This window comes from Capra hircus, chromosome 5 (genome assembly GCF_001704415.2).
Source record: "Capra hircus breed San Clemente chromosome 5, ASM170441v1, whole genome shotgun sequence".
Lineage (NCBI taxonomy): Eukaryota > Metazoa > Chordata > Mammalia > Artiodactyla > Bovidae > Capra > Capra hircus.
The window spans coordinates 39,377,788-39,398,525 of NC_030812.1; the positions used below are offsets into that span (position 1 = coordinate 39,377,788).

General features: G+C 35.1%; 1 protein-coding gene across 4 annotated transcripts in view; it reads right to left on the bottom strand.

Annotated features, from left to right (window-relative positions):
• Positions 1–20,738, bottom strand: part of CNTN1 (contactin 1) — a 406,368-nt gene that overhangs the window by 95,152 nt on the left and 290,478 nt on the right. For 2 of the 4 annotated variants that reach the window (XM_005680163.3, XM_005680164.3), the window contains exon 16: positions 3,838–4,785. The exons of the other annotated variants lie outside the window; for them this stretch is intronic. In XM_005680163.3, coding sequence (XP_005680220.1) covers positions 4,706–4,785 — 80 coding nt within the window. In that variant the 3' untranslated portion in view covers positions 3,838–4,705. Of the gene's footprint in view, positions 1–3,837; positions 4,786–20,738 lie in introns of those variants that run through there. 4 annotated transcript variants of the gene reach the window in all.

Sequence of the window (20,738 nt, forward strand, 5' to 3'; positions counted from 1 at the left end):
CAAAACCATAGTGCGGCAATATAACTTGGTATTAATTTACCAAGTAGATTTTTTCCCATGTAGGAATTAAATACAAATATCCCCTAGGAAATACCTGAGAGGAAATATACTACAAAGAACAGAGATTTTAGGGTTAAAAAAGGCTTGACTTTAAATTCAGTGCCTTGATTTATCTTGGGCAAGTTTATCAAATTGGCTAAGCTTTCATTTTCTCATATATAAAATAGGAGTAATAAAAATTGACCAGATTGTTGTTAGGATTAAAATAAAAATCCTTAAGGAATGTAGGGCTAGGCCTTGTCTACAGAAAGCCCTTAGTAAATTTTAGCTTTAATACTATCATTGTTACACCTGTAAGAGCTTTTTGTACATCTGAGCTATTGGACAGGATTAATACTTGTATAATAATTAACAAGGATCTGGTTATCAGATTGTTCTGGTAAACCCCAGTTCTTTCCACTCAAAATTAAGGTGTTTCTGGTAAATATTTTGGAGATAAGGAAAACTGGTCATGTGAAGGCCCTCTACTGTGTACAAGGAATCAGGATGCAGCAAAGCTAGAGGGGTGCTGTGGAGAGAAACATGGCCAGCCTTGCACCGTCTCCCAAGAGAAGGGTTTTCTAAGCAGTGTGGCTCATGTTACCTGCTCCATTTTTCTGTTCAAAATGGAGAGAAAAGTGCTGTGATAGAAAATAAAATAATGCAGCCACTAGTTCCTCAGCACAAAGGCAAGCATTTAGAAACTGAACATCCTTCTGGACATAGCCAGAGTGGTTATGAAGCACCTTCTGTGGTTCAGTGAAATCTCACTGGCCATATCCATACTCACTTTTCCAAAATTTGTCTAGGTTCTCAATGTATTTATCATTAAGTCACTGATTACTGGGAAACAAAATAACATATTTTAGTAAATCCTTATTATATCTGAGTCTTTCATAATTCTTACAAATAACCCTAAAAGGTAAGCACAGTATTTTCACTCCTTAATAGATGAGGAAATCCAGACATGAACAGATTAAATAAAATAACCACAGTTATCCAGCTAGCAAATGCTAAAGTTAAGATTTGAACACAACTGATTCACCATGAGGCTTTTCATTTACTACAGTGAAAACAATCATTTAAAAACAATATTACCAGATTCAAATTAAAAAATGGCCTTGACAGCTTTCCTTTAGAGACCTTTTGTGTTGTGGAGAATATTAATTACTTGGGCATTAGTGTGCATTTTGGTAAAATGATAAAAAACTGTGTTACATTGATTATAGCTTTTTATATCTTTTTTGTGATCTGTTAACTCAGATAAATGAAGATAAATACATCACATAAATACATCATATAAATTCCTATTGTTTCCATCCTAAGGTTTTGTTTTTATTATTATAAAAGTATTTGTTCATCTTTCCTGAAATTTACCAATTTTTTAGGGAAAAAACCCTATGTGTGAACAAAATACAGATGTGATTTCCACTCAGTCTCTTTCATATATAAAATAATTTGAAGGAAAAAATGAACAGAAATACAATTATTTCTCAATTCCATCATTTCTTCTTTAGGAAGGTAGTAACACTCTGTGAAATAGTTTTTAGGCATTTGAGGAAAAATAGAGGAAAATTTTTTTTTCAAAATGATTATTCACATTCTCCATCAATAATTTTTTAATTTATTTTTTAATGAGGGACAATTGCTTTACAGACTTTTGGTGTTTTCTGTCAAACCTCAACATGAATCAGCCATAGCTATACATAACACACTGTGAAATAGTTTTTAGGCATTTGAGGAAAAATAGAGGAAAATTTTTTTTTCAAAATGATTATTCACACATTATAAATTGACTATATTTTCTCCATCAATAATTTTTTAATTTATTTTTTAACTGAGGGATAATTGCTTTACAGACTTTTGGTGTTTTCTGTCAAACCTCAACATGAATCAGCCATAGCTATACATATACTCCCTCCCTTTTGAACCTTCCTCCCATATCCCTCCCCATCCCATCCCTCTAGATTGATACAGAGCCCCTGTTTGAGTTCCCTGAGCCATACAGCACATTCCTGTTGGCTGTCTATATTACATATGGTAATGTAAGTTTCCATGTTACTCTCTCCATACATTCACCCTCTCCTCCCCTCTCCCCACGTCCATAAGTCCATTTTCTACATCTGTTTTTCTACTGTTGCCCTGTAAATAAATTCTTCATTGCCATTTTTCTAGATTTTGTATATATATGTTAGAATACAGTATTTATCTTTCTCTTTCTGACTTACTTCATTCTGTATAATAGGTTCTAGGTTCATCCACCTCATTAGAACTGACTCAAAGATATTCCTTGTTATGGCTGAGTAATATTCCATTGTGTATGTGTACCACAACTTCTTTATCCATTCATCTGTCAATGGACCTCTAGGTTGCTTCCATGTTCTAGCTATCGTAAATTGAAAAAGACACGTGTCCCATTATTCATTCCATCACTAATTGAGACTCATTTTCACTGAAGTCAAGTGGCATAGAAGATTTGAAACTGGGATCCTCCAAGATTAAACCGTATGTATAGTAGTCAAGCATCATGAGTCAGTGACAATACTTAGCCTAAAACCTTAATGCACTTTCTTCTGCTTAAACACTGACTGGCTTTCTAAACAACTGTGGTTGGAATTGGATCCAACATACTGTTGGTCCGTCTGGGATTCCACTCCACATAGCACACATTTAATATAAGCCTTGACACTAAACAGGAAACATATCCCAATGTCATCCTATTTCCACTTGTAATTGCTCAGTAAGCAATTAAGAGCAAACCATCACATATAATATCCTATCCCGTGGTTCACGGTTTATTTTCACTAAAATAGTAAATCTTAATGAGCAGTTTGAATGCTAAATGTCAATGAAGAGCTTAATGAAAAGTTCAGTGTAAATTATTGTCCCTTTTAAAATAAAATAATCTGAAAATAACAATGCTGAAAGAACATCAGTTATATTAAGGCAGATGGCTTCTCCTTACAAAAATACATCAACTGAAGTCCCTTTTTTACTACAAGCCTGTCCTTGCTCTGAAAATTAGTTAAGGCAACTGCTTTATCATAAGGTAATATAACACAAGTTGATGTGTGGTGTTGTTGAAGCATAAGGCTGTATTAAGATGAAGCTGAATATTAAATGGGAATATGGTAGCTTTAATCCCTAACAATGGTATTTTAACCTTCTGCATGATAAAAATGAATTTAGATCCCCATTAGAAATGAGAATGAGGTTAAAGGGAGGTAAATGAATCTGTGCAATTCTAGTTGATATTGATACAGTTTATCTAAAGAAACCGGAGAAGGAAAGCATTCTTTTTTCCTGGCACTTTTCATACTTATCATGTGGTTTCCTTTCTAATTTTTATCAATCCTTTCCCAAACTATATTCATATGTGATGGTATATATTGCTGGTATACTTTCAATTAGAGATCACTTAAGGTGCCTACAATGCTGATTCATGTACATCTCCATGGCAATATTTATGGATATATGACAATCTCAAATTATTTTTGAAAATCTTATTAAAATGACAATTGCCCTAGATCTCCAGTCTACATTCTAGGATGCTTCTTTCTGTGACAATAATTGAGACTAGAAAATGAGAAGTAAAAAATGATGGAAATACATAACATTTTGAGCCAGAGATATGCATTCCTTTAAGATGACTGATCAATTATTTTTTAATTACATAAATATTTGGGATTCATATATATTTCTCTCAAATCTTCCCTAAGAGTTCTTCCAACCACAGATAGGAATGCTACAATTACTAAAGGAGATGTTCATATAATATCCCATGCCTAAGAGCAAGCCTGTTTAAGAAGAGCAAAAGCATTTCTTCTGAAGAAATAAGAATTTTAAGCATGTTTATTTGACCAAAGAGGGGAAAGGAAAATATTTTCAAATAATGAAATTTAAGCAGTTCCAAAATTACTCTCTCATTTCTACCCATGTCCTTCCAAAAAGTCTTGACCTTCCTTTCAAAATAAAGATCCAAGAAGGCTGATGCTAGGAGTTAACAATTAAATATGTATACATGCTGTTAATCACTTTGTTATCTTCACTTAAATCTAGCTACTGAGATGACAGTTTTCTCCACATGCTGTCCAATTTCACTTCCCAATTCCAGGAATTGTTCCAAAAACCCTACAGGGCCATGAGCAGGCTTCAGTTGTTTCTTGCTGCTTTACATCTTTTTTTTGCCAAATTATATATATGGAACCACGGTACAGAAGGCCACTGGAATAATGCCCCTTGGCTTACATCCTAATTAAGATGACTCGTTAGTGAATTTGACAACAGGATTGTTCATTACCTGCTTGGGAAATCAAACAGTCCATTCAGTGGCAATACTCTTGTATTATAATTCACCAATTTTTCATATTTTTTTCAGATAATGAGCTAATTTCTGAGATATGCAATTTCAAAGAAAGGACATGAAAACACAAAAATTTTACTTGGCCACCATATGATGTACTGGGTTAGTTCAGCAGACAGTTTTCAGATATTAGTAAAGCTATAAAATTATTTTCAAGTATCTTTCTGTTCAAAGTAGGAAAAAATCCTCTAGGAATTGGATTTTGGTAGGGGGAACGTCAGAAGCTACAAGATTGAATTAATTAGTAAAATCTAGTATAATGTGTTAAAAAAAAGTTTTCACACAAATAGTGAGTGTCAGCGATCACCAGGTTGGACGCAGGCTCGCACAGACGGGGAGAAAAGGATCCACCATGTTTTTCTCTCCATCTTTTCTGTTTTTACCTGCAAGAGGAAAGATCAAGGCTGAAGGGCAAGTGTTGATGCCCATTTAGGAGCAGGAAGCCATGTACTTTGAAAATTTGTCATATATCCTTAATTGGTAAGTTGAAATATGAACAGAGAGCAACTTCTAGACATTGTGGGTGAGAGTCCAAAAAGAAGCCTGAAGAGACAAGCTTGGGCCCATTCAACCTCAGAAATAATGACTGACTTCCTAAAGAATAAGAGTTGTAACCGAATCCCCTCTTCCCCTCTATAAACAAGTGAAACAAAACAAAAAACTCCTAAAGCCTTTGTAGTTTCACTCCACAGGGAACAAGTCTACCTTCTGAAAATATGTTTGTGCCTTCAAGACTTCTAATTAAGAAAAAAAGCTTCAGGGTAAATTTAAGCTGTGACTTAAAAAATTAATCAGAGATGGGGGTTGGAAGTTATAGGAACCTGTGTCTTGAGAAATATATTTATTATTTATTTCTATATGGACTTTACGGCAAAAGGGGAGCAAAGTAAACAAAATGTTTATAAAAAGTCATCAAGGGCAACACGTGAACTGGAGTTGTTATTATTCTATTACATAAATATGGACTCTGAGACCTACAAGACCACAGGTTATTCAGCGGTGAAGTGCTTTAAAATCTATGCTCACCTAATACCAAAAGCCAGACCATTCCCTTTGCATCACATGGATCTTTTAATGACTATATGCTTACACTAGTATAACTATACCATTATAGAAAATCATGACATTAACAAGATGGTCATCCTCCTATATTTCCTTACTATAACTAGGGATAGTTTGATTATAATTACTCTATTTTGTAACCACTAGTATCCTCCTAGTTATAGTTATTTGAATAGGAGTAATAGTGTATAGAAAAACTTGCTAGGAAAATTGCTGACTAGTTGTTGCAAATTTAATCCTATGATAAATGGTAACAAAGGTTACTTAATGCATTTGTCACTTCTATGTGTCTTTCAAATGTTAGAGATTTCCAAGTCTTTTTATGAGAGCTGAAGTTGATAATTTTTGAGATATTCTTTTTTCTCCCTTTCAAATGAAGTCTTGGTATTTTTGCAGAGAGAGAGGGAGTTGTGAACAGTCACACAGGAAGCCTCCCTAAACAGTTGCACATTAGACTGCTATTTCTTAAATTAGTTAACAGTAGCTTCCAGCCTTTGAAGGAATATATCAAATAGTGGTCCTCCAAGTTATTTAAACCACAATCAGAAGCACCTGGTGTGTTCTATTCAGGAACAGTCCCTTGCCCCTGAAGAAATTCACAGAGATGTGCAGGGGGCTCAAACACTGGCTGTTGAGGCCTTGAAGAATGTAGTGAGCTGATGCTCAGGAGTATATTCCTCACTGTGACAGAGTCCAGACTACTCTGTACACACCTACATTCTAGTGGGTCACACATTATTTGCTGCTAAGAATATTGAAAATTCATAATTTTGTACTTTTTTTTGTAAAAATGAAGCAGATTCAAGTACATCCTTTTAATTTTGCTAGCTCTTTCTTACCTTCATCCTAATGTACTTTCAGATAAAGGGGTTGGTGTTTCAGCATTGTCCTGAGAAATGCACGTGGACCCCAACCAAGTTCCTCACCTCACCCCATGTCCACAGAATGACTATTACTAGCACTGGACAATTAGAAATCAAGATGACATTTTACTTTTTTGGAAAATAAAAAGATCTTTTGGATTTATTCCAGAATCTGCATTCACTCATGAGTGTATCGGTCAGTTAAACATTATAATGGAAAAGTGTTTGGCAGAGAGAGCTTCCCATCGTATTAATCCAATGAGATATCCTAAGCCAGATTTAAATACATGTATGGGAGGTCTAGCACACAAGGACTGAATCATGTAGTCACCTTTAAGGAGGAAATAGGGAAGGTGTAAACCATGAAATAGCTGAATGGCTTTTTAGAATACCAATGGAGATTCATAGTAGGCTGGATTACCCTTTCAACATCTCTGCCCTTCTCTTTGAAGACTCTCTTTGATAGACTCTTTGAGTCTATCTCACTTAACCCCAGTGATGATGGTAGTCAGATGAGCTATGTGATAGGAATTCAAAAGGACAAAAATCCTCTCTCGGCAGCTTCTTAAACTGATCACAGGTTTAGAGGGTAAAGGTTTTCTCTGATTTCCTTCATTTTCTTTTACTTAGGTGTAAAAAATTCTGTGACCTGATCAAACGCCCAGGTTAGTGAGGTTGGCTGGCGGGAAGAAGATGGGGGTGGCAGGAAGCCAGTCTGCAAAAGGTACCATGAGGAAATAATTGCACATTTCTGAGACTCAAAATGGCAGATTTCACAAAAATCATACCAAAAAGATTGTTTTGCTTAAAAAGAATTATATATCATTGAGTATTCTGTTGATTATTTTTTCAATAATGAAGCTCAGGTATTTTCTATTCTTTTTAAAATAAAATTAACCAAGAACAGAAGATATTAAGAAATTCTAATTTCAAGTAACTTAAAAGTTTACTCTGTAAATTAACTTCTAATTATCAATGCCTCAGGGTGTTTGGGTGGACAATTTAACTAATTTGATAAAACAAACCATATATCAACAGTAAAAAAGGATGCACAATAAAAATTATCTGATTTGATTTTATATCTGGGGAAGATAAATATTAAAGAAAAGTGAGAAAGATAAGTCCTTGCACTTTTAAGATGCAGCAATTTTGTTAGGATGACCTGAAAAATTTATATGAAAGTTCTGTAGACACATACATTTTAATCTAAAACATTTAAACATTTTGAATGAACTATTTTTAAGGCCAAAAAACACATTGTAAAAATCAAGTTTAAAACTATCTATTTTGATTTATTTACTCTTTTTGCTATTGTAATTATAATTTATAATGTTAATAGAGGAAAAAATATTATAGCTTTCTTTTGCCATCAGACCTATCATAAATACATTATGGGCAAAAATAAAATTGCAAAATTTGCATCAGTAACTTTTCTATAAAATTAACATTTCTTGGAAAAAAAAGGCCTACATTTTAACTTTTCACATTGATTACTTTATCTCTGAATATATTTGAATTAGTGCTTAATTACATTGCTTTGCAGCAATGAACTGGGCATTATATGTGAAGAGGGATTGCCTATATTCAAATCTTATCTTTCTGCTTAGTAGCTGAATAACCTTAGGCAAGTAACTTAGCCTCTCTGGGACTCAATTTCCTCATGGGTAAAATGGAGATAACAGCAGTATCCATCCATCTCTTAAAATAGTGCCTGGTAAAAGTAAGTCTCTAGTAAATACTATATATCCTGGAATAATATAATAAATGCATACTGCAATATGTATTTTATTATTATATATAGTATATGATTTGTCATATATTAAACAATTAGAGATACCAAGGGAACATTTCATGCAAAGTTGGGCTCGATAAAGGACAGAAATGGTATGGACCTAATAGAAGCAGGAGATATTAAGAAGAGGTGGCAAGAACACACAGAAGAACTGTACAAAAAAGATCTTCACGACCCAGATAATCACAATGGTGTGATCACTCACCTAGAGCGAGACATCCTGGAATGTGAAGTCAAGTGGGCCTTAGAAAGCATCACTACGAACAAAGCTGATGGAGGTGATGGAAATCCAGTTGAGCTATTTCAAATCCTGAAAGATGATGCTGTGAAAGTGCTGCACTCAATATGCCAGCAAATCCGGAAAACTCAGCAGTGGCCACAGGACTGGAAGAGGTCAGTTTTCATTCCAATCTCAAAGAAAGGCAATGCCAAAGAATGCTCAAACTACCTCATAATTGCACTCATCTCACATGCTAGTAAAGTAATGCTCAAAATTCTCCAAGCCAGGATTCAGCAACATGTGAACTGTGAACTTCCAGATGTTCAAGCTGGTTTTAGAAAAAGCAGAGGAACCAGAGATCAAATTGCTGACATCTGCTGGATCATCGAAAAAGCAAGAGAGTCCCGGAAAAACATCTACTTCTGCCTTATTGACTATGCCAAAGCCTTTGACTGTGTGGATCACAATAAACTGTGGAAAATTCTGAAAGAGATGTGAATACCAGACCACCTGACTTGCCTCTTGAGAAACCTATACACAGGTCAGGAAGCAACAGTTAGAACAGGACATGGAACAACAGACTGGTTCCAAATAGCAAAAGGAGTATGTCAAGGCTGTATATTGTCAACCTGCTTGTTTAACTTTTATGCAGAGTATATGATGAGAAACGCAGGGCTGGAAGAAGAACAAGCTGGAATCAGGATTTCCAGGAGAAATATCAATAACCTCAGATATGCAGATGACACCACCCTTTTGGCAGAAAGTGAAGAGGAACTAAAGAGCCTCCTGATGAAAGTGAAAGAGGAGAGTGAAAAAGTTGAGTTAAAGCTCAACATTCAGAAAGCTAAGATCATGGCATCTGGTTCCATCACTTCATGGGAAATAGATGTGGAAATAGTGTCAGACTTTACTTTGGGGGGCTCCAAAATCACTGCAGATGGTGACTGCAGCCATGAAATTAAAAGATGCTTACTCCTTGGAAGGAAAGTTATGACCAACCTAGATAGCATATTCAAAAGCAGAGCCATTACTTTGCCAACAGAGGTCCATCTAGTCAAGGCTATGGTTTTTCCAGTGGTCATGTATGGATGTGAGAGTTGGACTGTAAAGAAAGCTGAGTGCCGAAGAATTGATGCTTTTGAACTGTGGTGTTGGAGAAGACTCTTGAGAGTCCCTTGGACTGCCAGGAGATCCAACCAGTCCATTCTGAAGGAGATCAGTCCTGGGTGTTCTTTGGAAAGAATGATACTAAAGCTGAAACTCCAATACTTTGGCCACCTCATGAGAAGAGTTGACTCATTGGAAAAGAGTCTGATGCCAGAAGGGATTGGGGGCAGGAGGAGAAGGGGATGACAGAGGATGAGATGGCTGGATGGTATCCCCGCCTCAATGGACGTTAGTTTGAGTGAACTCCGGGAGTTGGTAATGGACAGGGAGGCCTGGCATGCTGCAATTCATGGGGTCACAAAGAGTCGGACACGACTGAGTGACTGAAGTGAGCTGATTGATACATTAAATTATGTAATAACAGATCTTTTAATTTTATATTAAAATATATATCTTTCACAGCATAAAGATTAGAGCTATAAATATATATTTTGCCAATGTAAATTAAAATTAATTTTTTTACTATGAGCCAATTGCCACTTATTCATGTTCATAAGGGAGAAGGCAATGGCACCCCACTCCAGTACTCTTGCCTGGAAAATCCCGTGGACGGAGGAGCCTGGTAGGCTGCCGTCCATGGGGTCTCTAAGAGTCGGACAGGACTGAGCGACTTCACTTTCACTTTTCACTTTCATGCATTGGAGAAGGAAATGGTAACCCACTCCAGCATTCTTGCCTGGAGACTCCCAGGGATGGGGGAGCCTGGTGGGCTGTCATCTATGGGGTCGCACAGAGTCGGACACGACTGAAGTGACTTAGCAGCAGCAGCAGCATGCTCATAAAGGCTTGTGTATATCACTGATTATCTGTACTCCTCTTGTAATTTGACATATTTGTCAGTTTAATTTGGATTATTGTCTGGTAAATATACATTAATGTATTAAGATCATTATGGACTAGTGAAAGGAAGTGTTTAACAACATGCCAGGCTATTAAGTTCTATAAAGCTTTCCTGCTTTCTCTTCTGGAATCAGAGTGAGGGGAAGCAAGTTTGTGAATTGTTTTTTTAAGGGAGCCATGGATATAAACCCACTGTAGCAAAGAATAAATTCCAGTTTGCCGAAACATGACCAGTTAGCTTATTAGAAAAAGAGAACAATTAATTGAAGAAAAGAAGAAATCCTGCAATGAAACTTCTCTCACTGTACTTCAATGAAGAAAAAAAGTAATTAAATTTATATCAGTGCATTCTCCATAGTGTCATCTACCAGTTTATAACCCTGATATTGTTATGTTTCGATTTTTGAAGTTGTAAAATGAAGGGTTAAACTAAATCACTTCCAAGATCTGTCTTAAAGTTTAAAATATCATATCTCAGTCTGAAAGAACTACATACTTCATTGATATAATTGAACATTTCCTTGAATTTATGTCAATATACATTGAATTGACATTGAAAAATACAATTTCAAATTATTACTGTACTTTGTAACTTTAGCAGTAATTAGGAAAGCTGCTAATTTTACTAGAGCTTTTATAAATAGAACCACTAGTAAGTTCTAGCTTTGAAACAATCAAGCTACTTCTAAATTCTGCATTTATTATAAACAAATATGCATTTCAGCTTTAGCATTTACCAGTTATGGAGAATTGGTGCTTAGTAGCTTGTGAATTAGTTGATTCTCAATGAAAATGAGAAGGCTTAATTTCTGGGCAATCTTCACTATTCATAGATGTATTACTGTGGTATAGAGCCAAGTGGGGTCAGGATGCCTCTGAATGGCGCCCGGTCAGTCGTTGTTGCAACCAGTGTGGGCAGGGAGGGCCATTTTCCTGTCTCAGCCTACAAGGACTGATGAGATGGAATCTTTAGTCTGTCTCTGCGGCAAATTTTCTTGGCCAAAGTAAGTGGAAAGCAAAGGCAATTTTCCAAGAATCTGAAATAAATGTGTGTTTTTATGACCCAAATACTTGAAAAACTACCTCAACTATTCTCTTTAATTTGGCGGTGACGATCTGGACACATCTTTCTGCCTATATAAGTGATCTCTTTTCTGGATGTCTTCACTAACAGTGAGTGTGTTAACAGGTGAAGGGTGGTAAGGTGCATGCATAATTTTATGTCTGTCTAAGTTTGTGTGTATATCACATGAAACTTTTAAATCTGTCCTTCCTAATTTTATAGTTATTAAATTAATGTAAAAGTCCTTTTGAATTAATTAAGGCATGCCTTACTTAAATAATAATTTTGAATATAAATCCACATTTGGTTATTTGATAATTTGAATATTGGAATTCTTGAACACAGTGCGAATATTTATGCCAGATACTGCAGAAGTCTAAAACCTGATTAAACACCAAGAGTTCCGCTAACTGTTAACACGACGGCAGTCTCATTGTCCTTCTGCTTTCACAAATAGCCAAGGTTCCTGAGTTAACCATACAAATACAACATTAAATAACCCAAGAGGAGGTATTTCAACCTTTTAAAATAAATGTCTCTGGCTTTATTTTTCCCTTGATGTTTAAAACCCCAACCACTATTTATTACATGTGCTGGACAATAATGGGAAAGTGAGCAGAGCAGAACTGCAATCAGTAGCTTTCATAGCAGCAATTCTACAACAGACTTGGTTGTCTTTTGGCTATTATACCAAATTAACTATTGAACATTTTAAAGTATTAAAGTATTAAAATTTTAAAGCCTTAGGTACAAAAGTTTTAGAAATTAACTATATAGTTTATTTACCCCTACTATCTGAAAGACATCTATTATCAGAAAATTGAATTGAAGTTCCAAGATAATTGTCACAAAATACATGGGTAATTCAAGGCAAGTCTCTCTTGAAATCTAAATTTGGTAGTAAAAAGGGATGGGAACTGTCTAGATGGGAACTCTCTAGGACTAATTCTAGATTTGAAACTGTATATTCCAGGGTTAAGATAAACTCAGGTATTTCATGTAGCTACTCTGAAGAAGTTAGAAGGGGAAAAAAATGTAATTTTAGTGCATGATTTTCTAATAACAGGGCCATTAGAGCCCTTTTATCTCAGACAAAGAAAATGTTTATTTCATATTTTTTTTAAGAAAGAGTAGTAATGAATCTGGAACAATATCTCCGAGTAAATGGTTCAAAATTAAGTTTGTCTGGATAGCAAAGAGAGTGTGCTTTGGATGTGAACTCTGCTAACAGAACATCTGGAAATAATAAATACCCAAGGGCATTTCTGTAGAAAAGACTTAGCCAACTATTATGATTGTTTAAAATATAGCAGTATTATTCAGACTAAAAATTATATTGCCAGCTTCCATCAGGTTATTTATTTGACCATATTAGCTTAACTTAGCCAACACAGAATTTAAAAGTGAGCTAGTCATCAACCAAAATGACCTCCTTAAGAAAGAATCTGGTAACCGTGTCATTAGGCCAAGCAATAAAAACTTCAGGGGATTACATCAAATAAAGATGACATCTTACTTACATCCATTTCCATTCTGCAACTGTATTTTGGCATTAGAAATAAGGTAGAAATATGCATACACATAATATTCTTGTCTAAATAAAAATCTACGTAAAACTATGCATGTAAGTTTCTAATATAACAATACAAACTTGACTTGGGGATTCAATAGTTCGCATAGTTTTGTACTATCCACTTTAACTTCAGTTATTCTTTTTCCAAAACATTTCCAAATTTCACATAGCATAGGTTAGAATTGAGAATCAGACTAAAAGTTTCAGAGAATCAAAGTCTTTTTATCTTTTGTTTGTTTTTTAATCTCAGCCTTGTATTAAGAAATGTTGTTTAATATGGTATTTAAGATATAAAAATGGGGGGCAGATATGAAAAGAATAATCATGACTACATTTTCTATTTTTTCAATTTTAGTGACAAACATTATGTTCAGCCAGGTGTCAGGAGGGTGCTAACAGTTAGTAGCAGTACCAAGGAAATTTATAATACAGCAGAAATGCCACAGAAAGTAGTAAAACACAGATGTCAAAGCCTAATTTCTTGCTTTTGTGGCCTAATATTATGGTCCATTTTTGAATATTATCCAAAAGTTCACTCATAAAAGAGAATTTAAATTTGGCAAGCTACATAAATGTTCCCAAAAGTGCTGTGAGATGAATCCTGAGAAATCTTTCCTTATAAATGACACTTTTTTCTTTTAACTGAAAAGCATTAAGTCCTCTAGAAACATTTTGCTGAAAACAACAGGGCTGTTGATGTGCACCAAAACTTACTTGATGAAGCAACTTGAATTATACTTTCATGGGACCTATTAAGTACAACCTTTATTACAAAAACAATAACAAAATGGAAATTTGTATCAATCATCTTGATTTGGTTTCTAAGAAGCCCAAAAATAGCTGTTTTTTGTTTGTTTAACTAAAAATAATCTTAGACTATAAAGGTCTTTTAGCTACTAAACAATTTGAGCTCTAAATCCCCTTGGCTATATCATACATGCCTGTGTTTTAAAGTTTTATTCTGAAATTGCCCCTTTCACTAATACAATATTATTTTAAATTGAGGTCAGTGTGTGCTCTAATAGAAAAATAAGTCACTAAAATTATCTACAAATTACTATAAATGTCATAATACCAAGAATGGTATTATAATCTCTTATAAAAGTTATCTTCATTTTTTATATTAGTTATATTTCTATCATTTTATATTAGCTCTAGCTGGGGAATATTTCATGTTATTTTGTATCTATTTTTTTACTTATTGTTGATACATAGGTTGAGTGGTTCTTGATTAACTTTAGAGTTTTTGAAGCTGATTATCTTCCTTGGTGTGATTTAGTGCTTAAAGTTCAGTTGTGCTAAAACTGTGTGAGGGTGAGGGAAAACCAGCTGGAGTTAACTCTTTTCTCACCACCTGAACCGCCTTCTTCCATTCCCATAACATTCCTGTCCTTACATCAGAGCTCCCTTCCTTGACTTCTAGCCAAATATTCATAAGCGTTTTTCCAATTATTTGTTGAGACTTCTATTTGGTTTGCACAGGATAAACTGGAGGAAAAGAGGATCTTATTATCTTTCTGAAACACATTTCTAATGTTCTTTATCCATTCTACAAACAAAACAATATGACTTTCAAACCATTTTCCATGAATTCTCTAGAACAATAATTTCTGAAAACCATTTAAAGACCACTTTATCACAAGCATTGTATGGTTTTATTAATAAAAGAGACTTGCCAACTCAGGCCAGGTTTAAACATTTGGCTACTCTGGAATGGTATAATTTGATGCCCTGCATAATGACATTCTTTAAAAATATATCCAATACTTATTTGAAAAGAATACAGTAACACATAGGGGAAAAGAGTGAAGGAGGGTTCTGGGTAAAGAAGCAGGCAACACATTCTCCACTACTGCCTTTGGTAATTCAACTCTGGTCCCAAAGCTACAGCCCCACTCGGTCCTTCCCAGGCTTGAGTCAACTTCCTCAGAAGGCAGTTTAGTAGCTGCCACTTGTTCAAACATGACTTCTGGATATGCTGTGATCTACGCTTCCTAGTAATATTATGCTATTTTTGAAAAAAGAGAAAACATGTACATATTTTCTTTATATTTTCAGTGTTTTACATTTACTGATTTTTTTGTTGTTAAAAAATTTTGGAGAAATAATAGATTCACATGCAATTGTGAAAATTAATGAATATCCTTCATTCATTTACTCACCACAGCAGTTTGCCTAACTAAATATATTAGCACAATCAGAAAACTGACATTGATACTATCCATCAAACTTATAGTACAGATTTCACTAGTTTGTGTGTCTGTGTGCTTGTTTATTTCTAAGAAATTTTTAGCTTTATCACACGTGTAGACTTCAGTGACCATGACCACAGTTAAGATACAGAACAATCTCATTATAAGGATTCCCTGCACTACATTTTTATGGCTACAACTACTCCCCTTCTTCTAATTTCTTTAAGTCATAACAACTGAAAATCTAGTCTCCATCTCTATAATTTTCATTTCAACAGTGCGAAATAAATGGAATCATAGAGTATGCAAATTGGCTGTTTTCCATGCAGCATTCACTTGAGATATATCCAAATGGCACACATTAATAGACTATTATTCTTATTGCTGAATAGTATTCCACAGTACTAGTATACCACAGTTTGTTTAACCACTCTTGTGTTTGAGAGCATTTGTTTCCAGTGTTGGACTATCATGAAGAAAACGGCTATGAATGCTGTCCCTAATCTTTTCTTAATTTGTCTGTAATTGTTGTTTAACCCATCCAATGATTTATTTTAAATTTCCAATGATTGTTTATTGTTTGTAGTTCTTTTTTCCCCCAAACTGCTTCATTTCATAGTATCTTATTTCCAACTCATATTTATCATTTATATTTCCTCTCTTATTTGTCTACAGATTTAGGCATGATAATTTTAATTCTTATTCTGATGATTAGAGGACCTGATAGACTCTAGACTTTATCGCTTTGTTTTTAATCCTCCCTGATCCATTTTTATGGCTTGTCATTTTTTACATAGTTCAATATTTGATCTAAATTTGCTGGAATCCTAAAGGGCTGTGTTGAATGCTCACTATTTCAGAGATGGTATTCCTTTATATTTGCCTTGGCTGTGATGAAGAATGTTTATTGACTTATCTAAAATGTTTTGTGTTTCTAGTGAGTTTTTAGAACAGTGAATGAACATTTTGCCAAAAAGAAAAATTTTCATTTCTTACAATCTGGGCCGCTTGAATTCTATATATTGGGCTTCCAGGACAACATTGTTTAAATAAAGGTTACTTTTACAAGAATAATGTCTACACTATAGAAATACTAAGAGAAATATTTCCAAACTGAAAGGATGGAACTAGTAGAAAAGGCAGTTTGGGACATCAAAGGTGAAAATTACACGGCCAGTACTAACTCATAACTTGAAATTGTTTGCGTAACTGGAGAAATAGGCAAGGTGTGTCACTTTTATGTTTCTTTTCCTTGAGTATCTGTGGACTTAACTAGTGGGTAAAGCAACTGAAGTTCTACAGGTTTTTACATGTAAACACTTACAACTGCTACAAAATGACAATGGCTTATATTCGATTATTGGTCCATTTTCTATAAATTGTTTTCAGTTGACAACAATTGCTATTGTCTTCTTTATTTCTCAGTTCTACCAAACATTGAATGAATAAGTGGGGAAGTGAGTTATCTCTGGGTAAAAAAGTCCTACAAAAGCAGATCTAATGTTACATTTTCCTTCAGCTATGTGTTTTTCTAAATTTAATTTCAGTTTTATATTTAGAAACATTCATATTTAACTAATTCACTGCCTCCATTCTAAACTCAATTTAAAAATGATGCTGAAAGGCACAAGCTTAAAATATATTTTTCACTCTTATTCAAATTACTTTCATCGGGCTTTACCTGCACAACCATCCATCCAAGCTTGCAAACACACACAGACACACACACACACACACACACACGCACACGCACACGCACACACACACACACACACATAGAATATAAGGGGGATAGAAAATTTTCACTATGTATTCATTTACTGCAAGAGAACATAGGCTAAAAGATCCACATTGTCCAAATTATCCCTGAATATTACTACTTTTGTTTAACCCTTCTGATAAGGCATAATAGTTTATGTACTAAGATGGATATATTGTCAAATTTTTTTCCTCAATGATCATAAGAGGAAACTACTTTCCCCTCTAATTTGTTCACTGTCCCTCTCATAGCACTGACATTCTCATAATTTTAGAAACTTCAGTTCAGATCACTGATATCTGAGTGTGAATTAGTACTGTGTGTGCATATTAGTCACTTGGTTGTGTCCAACTCGGAGACCCCATGGACTGTAGCCCACCAGGCTCTTCTGTCCATGGAATTCCTCTGGCAAAATGCTGGAGTGGGTAGTCAGCCCCTTCTCTAAGGGATCTTCCTGACCAAGAGATCAAACCAGGGTCTCCTGCATTGCTGGCAGATTCTTTATCATCTAAGCTGTTAAGAATTAATTTACCTCGGATTTAGCAAGCTCTTATATATTGTCTAATATATAGCATGGTTAATATATTTATAGACATATATTCTTGAAAAGTTGAGAGAAAACTGATTGAAAGCAATTTATAATCTAAATGTGCTATTAGACCTCACTACATAAAATTCATTAGTTTTTTATTAGCATGAAGTGAAAAATAATCCCTTATGTTTTCTTTTTTTGAGAATCTTCATCTAGATGGGGTAAAAAAAATAATAGATTAAATTCCTTGGTCTTTTAGCTAAAAGTGGCCTTTTGGGTCTTTGCTGGCTATGGAAATTTAATGAAAGTGATAAATTCTCTTCTCAGGACAATCTAGATACTCATTGAATTTTCCATTTAACTTTAGGAGGTCCATAGGCCACTTGAAGCCTATCCATGGATTCCAGGTTATGATTTCCTAGACTAAATAAAAAAACATAATGAGGGGGGTAAACAATATTACTAAAGTCATACTATGTCATTACTCATCATTATTTTAAGAAATAAGGAAAACCTTAATTCTATATTCCATGATATAATATATAAATCATATCTGAAGGTTTACTTTATATATATTTTTGACATAAGCTATGCAGAAATGCATCTGACTATTTGAATTTCAAATTTTTATTGATGCAAAAATCTTATATTATTAATAATAAAATTTGGAGAATGATTATAGCTTAGACTTTTATCAGTGCTAAGACTGTGAAGAAAGCTGAGTGCCAAAGAATTGATACTTTTAAACTGTGGCGTGGAGAAGACTCTTGAGAGTCCCTTGGACTGCAAGGAGATCCAACCAGTCCATTCTAAAGATTAGTCCTGGGTGTTCTTTGGAAGGAAGGATGCTAAAGCTGAAACTCCAGTACTTTGGCCACCTCATGCAAAGAGCTAACTCATTGGAAAGGGCTCTGATGGTGGGAGGAATTGGGGGCAGGAGGAGAAAGGGACGACAGAGGATGAAATGGCTGGATGGCATCACTGACTCAATGGATGTGAGTTAGAGTGAACTCCGGGAGTTGGTGATGGACAGGGAGGCCTGGCGTGCTGCGATTCATGGGGTAGCAAAAAGTCGGACACAACTGAGCAAATGAACTGAACTGAATTGAACTGAAGAAATACTTTTTATCTGTGCTTTGCTGTGCTTGGTCACTCAGTCGTGTCTGACTCTTTGCAACCCATGGACTGTAACCTACCAGGCTATAGATTTTTTAACATTCTGTTATAGTGCAGGAACTCAGTTTCCATTGTTTTAAGTTATTTTTCTTAGAGCTAAAAGGCTTTAGAAGTAAAAACTTATATTTTCACATAATAACTGCTATACATTTTTATACTGGTTTTTACTTTCATAGAAAATACACACTATGATGATTATTAATTACTTAGTACGAGTGGTCAAGATTATTAATATTCTTCAACTATATCTGCAAAACTTATTCTTCTCTCTGCATACCAGGAGCTTGCTGCAATGTTGATGGCTCATCTATAAAGAATACGTTTGTCAATTCAGGAGGCAGGGGTTTGATCTCTGGGTTAGAAAGATACCCTGGAGAAGGAAATGGCAACCCACTCTAGTATCTTTGTCTGGGAAATCCCATGGACAGAGGGGCCTGGTGGGCTACCATCCATGGGGCTGCAAAGAGTATGGCATGACTTAGTGACTAAACAACAACATCTAAGTTGTATGAAGACACTGATGTACATACATTATAATATAAGCCCGATTGTGATAGGGCTTCCCAGGTGGTGCTAGTGGTAAAGAACTTGCCTGCCAATTTCAAGAGACGTAAGAGACACAAGTTCGATCCCTGGGTCAGGAAGAATCCCTGGAGGAGAGCCTGGCAACCCACTCTCTTTGCCTGGAGAATCCCATGGGCAGAGTGCAGACTGCAGTGCGGTGGCAGGCTGCAGTTCATAGGGTCACAAAGAGTTGGACACAAGGGAAGTGACTTAGCACACCTATCGCAATGCTAGTAGTAATCATTTAACATGCAAACAAAGTCAATTAAATGTAAACATAGGCTATCCTTGGAAGCGGCTGAGCAGCAAGTGGTCTGATTACTGAAAACAGTGAGTAATTCCTCTCCCAGATAACTCTCAGACAGATGTCCAAGAAAACAAAATACTCTTAATGGAAATATTGAACCTATAGGAAGTTTATTTAACATTTTGTAGTCGTGGAGTTTAATTACTTTTCAATAAGTGTTGTGTGTAATAAATACCTAGGGTTATTTGGATGAAGAAATTTCAGCTAGACTTCTAATACTCCACTGAAGAATATATTTAACTGAAACAAGTGTTTTCAATATTTTCTGAGTGAGACTGGGGGACTCCATACTACCTTTGCTCTAGAGGAAAATGCAAGACATGTATGAGATTGAGTGAAATTATATTTTTGATCTGGAATTAGTATGGGTAATATTACAAACCATGTGTATGATCTCATTTACTAATAATTTATCTGATTATGCAAAAATGGATGAAAAGTACAATAAAAATGGTCAATAAACATTTTAGTAACGAAAAGTGTGAAAAAATAAAAATTTTAACATGCTATTGAGACAGAGGCAAAAAGAGAACTATGAAGCTATGAAATATAATTCTGCAGCTCACTAAATATTATTAATAATAAAAATGCCTATGTGAATTTCACAACTTAGTAGAGGAGATAACTCATATGTACAAATTGCTATAAAACTCATTAGAGAAAATAGTTATTGTTACAGAGTTTAGAAAAGAGGGCTAATATTTGGGACATCAAAAAATGACTTATGAGTTTTGTACTTTTGAGCCAATCTTTGAAGGATGGAGGGCTTCCCTTGTGGCTCAGCTGGTAAAGAATTTGCCTGCAATGTGGGAGACCTGGGTTCAATCCCTGGGTTGGGAAGATTCCCTGGAGAAGGGAAAGGCTACCCACTCCAGTATTCTGGCCTGGAGAATTTCACAGACTGTATAGTCCATGGGGTTGCAAAGAGTCAGACCAGACTGAGCAACTTTCACCTCACCTTGAACGATGGATAAGACTTGGGCAATAAGCAATGAAAACAGGATGTGGAAGGAATGTTGTGAACCAAGGAACAGAGGTAAAAATCTTAGGATACTTCTGTGGACTAGTTGGTCAGCAGGAATGGTAAGAGATTAAAGCTAAACAGGCCGAGGTCACCACACAGTATGGAACTTCTCAGGTGCTTAGCTAAAAGGAATGGTCTTCATTCTTTAGACAGTGAGTGAAGAGCAGATGAATGATTCTAAATAAAGTGAGGCATGTTTTGA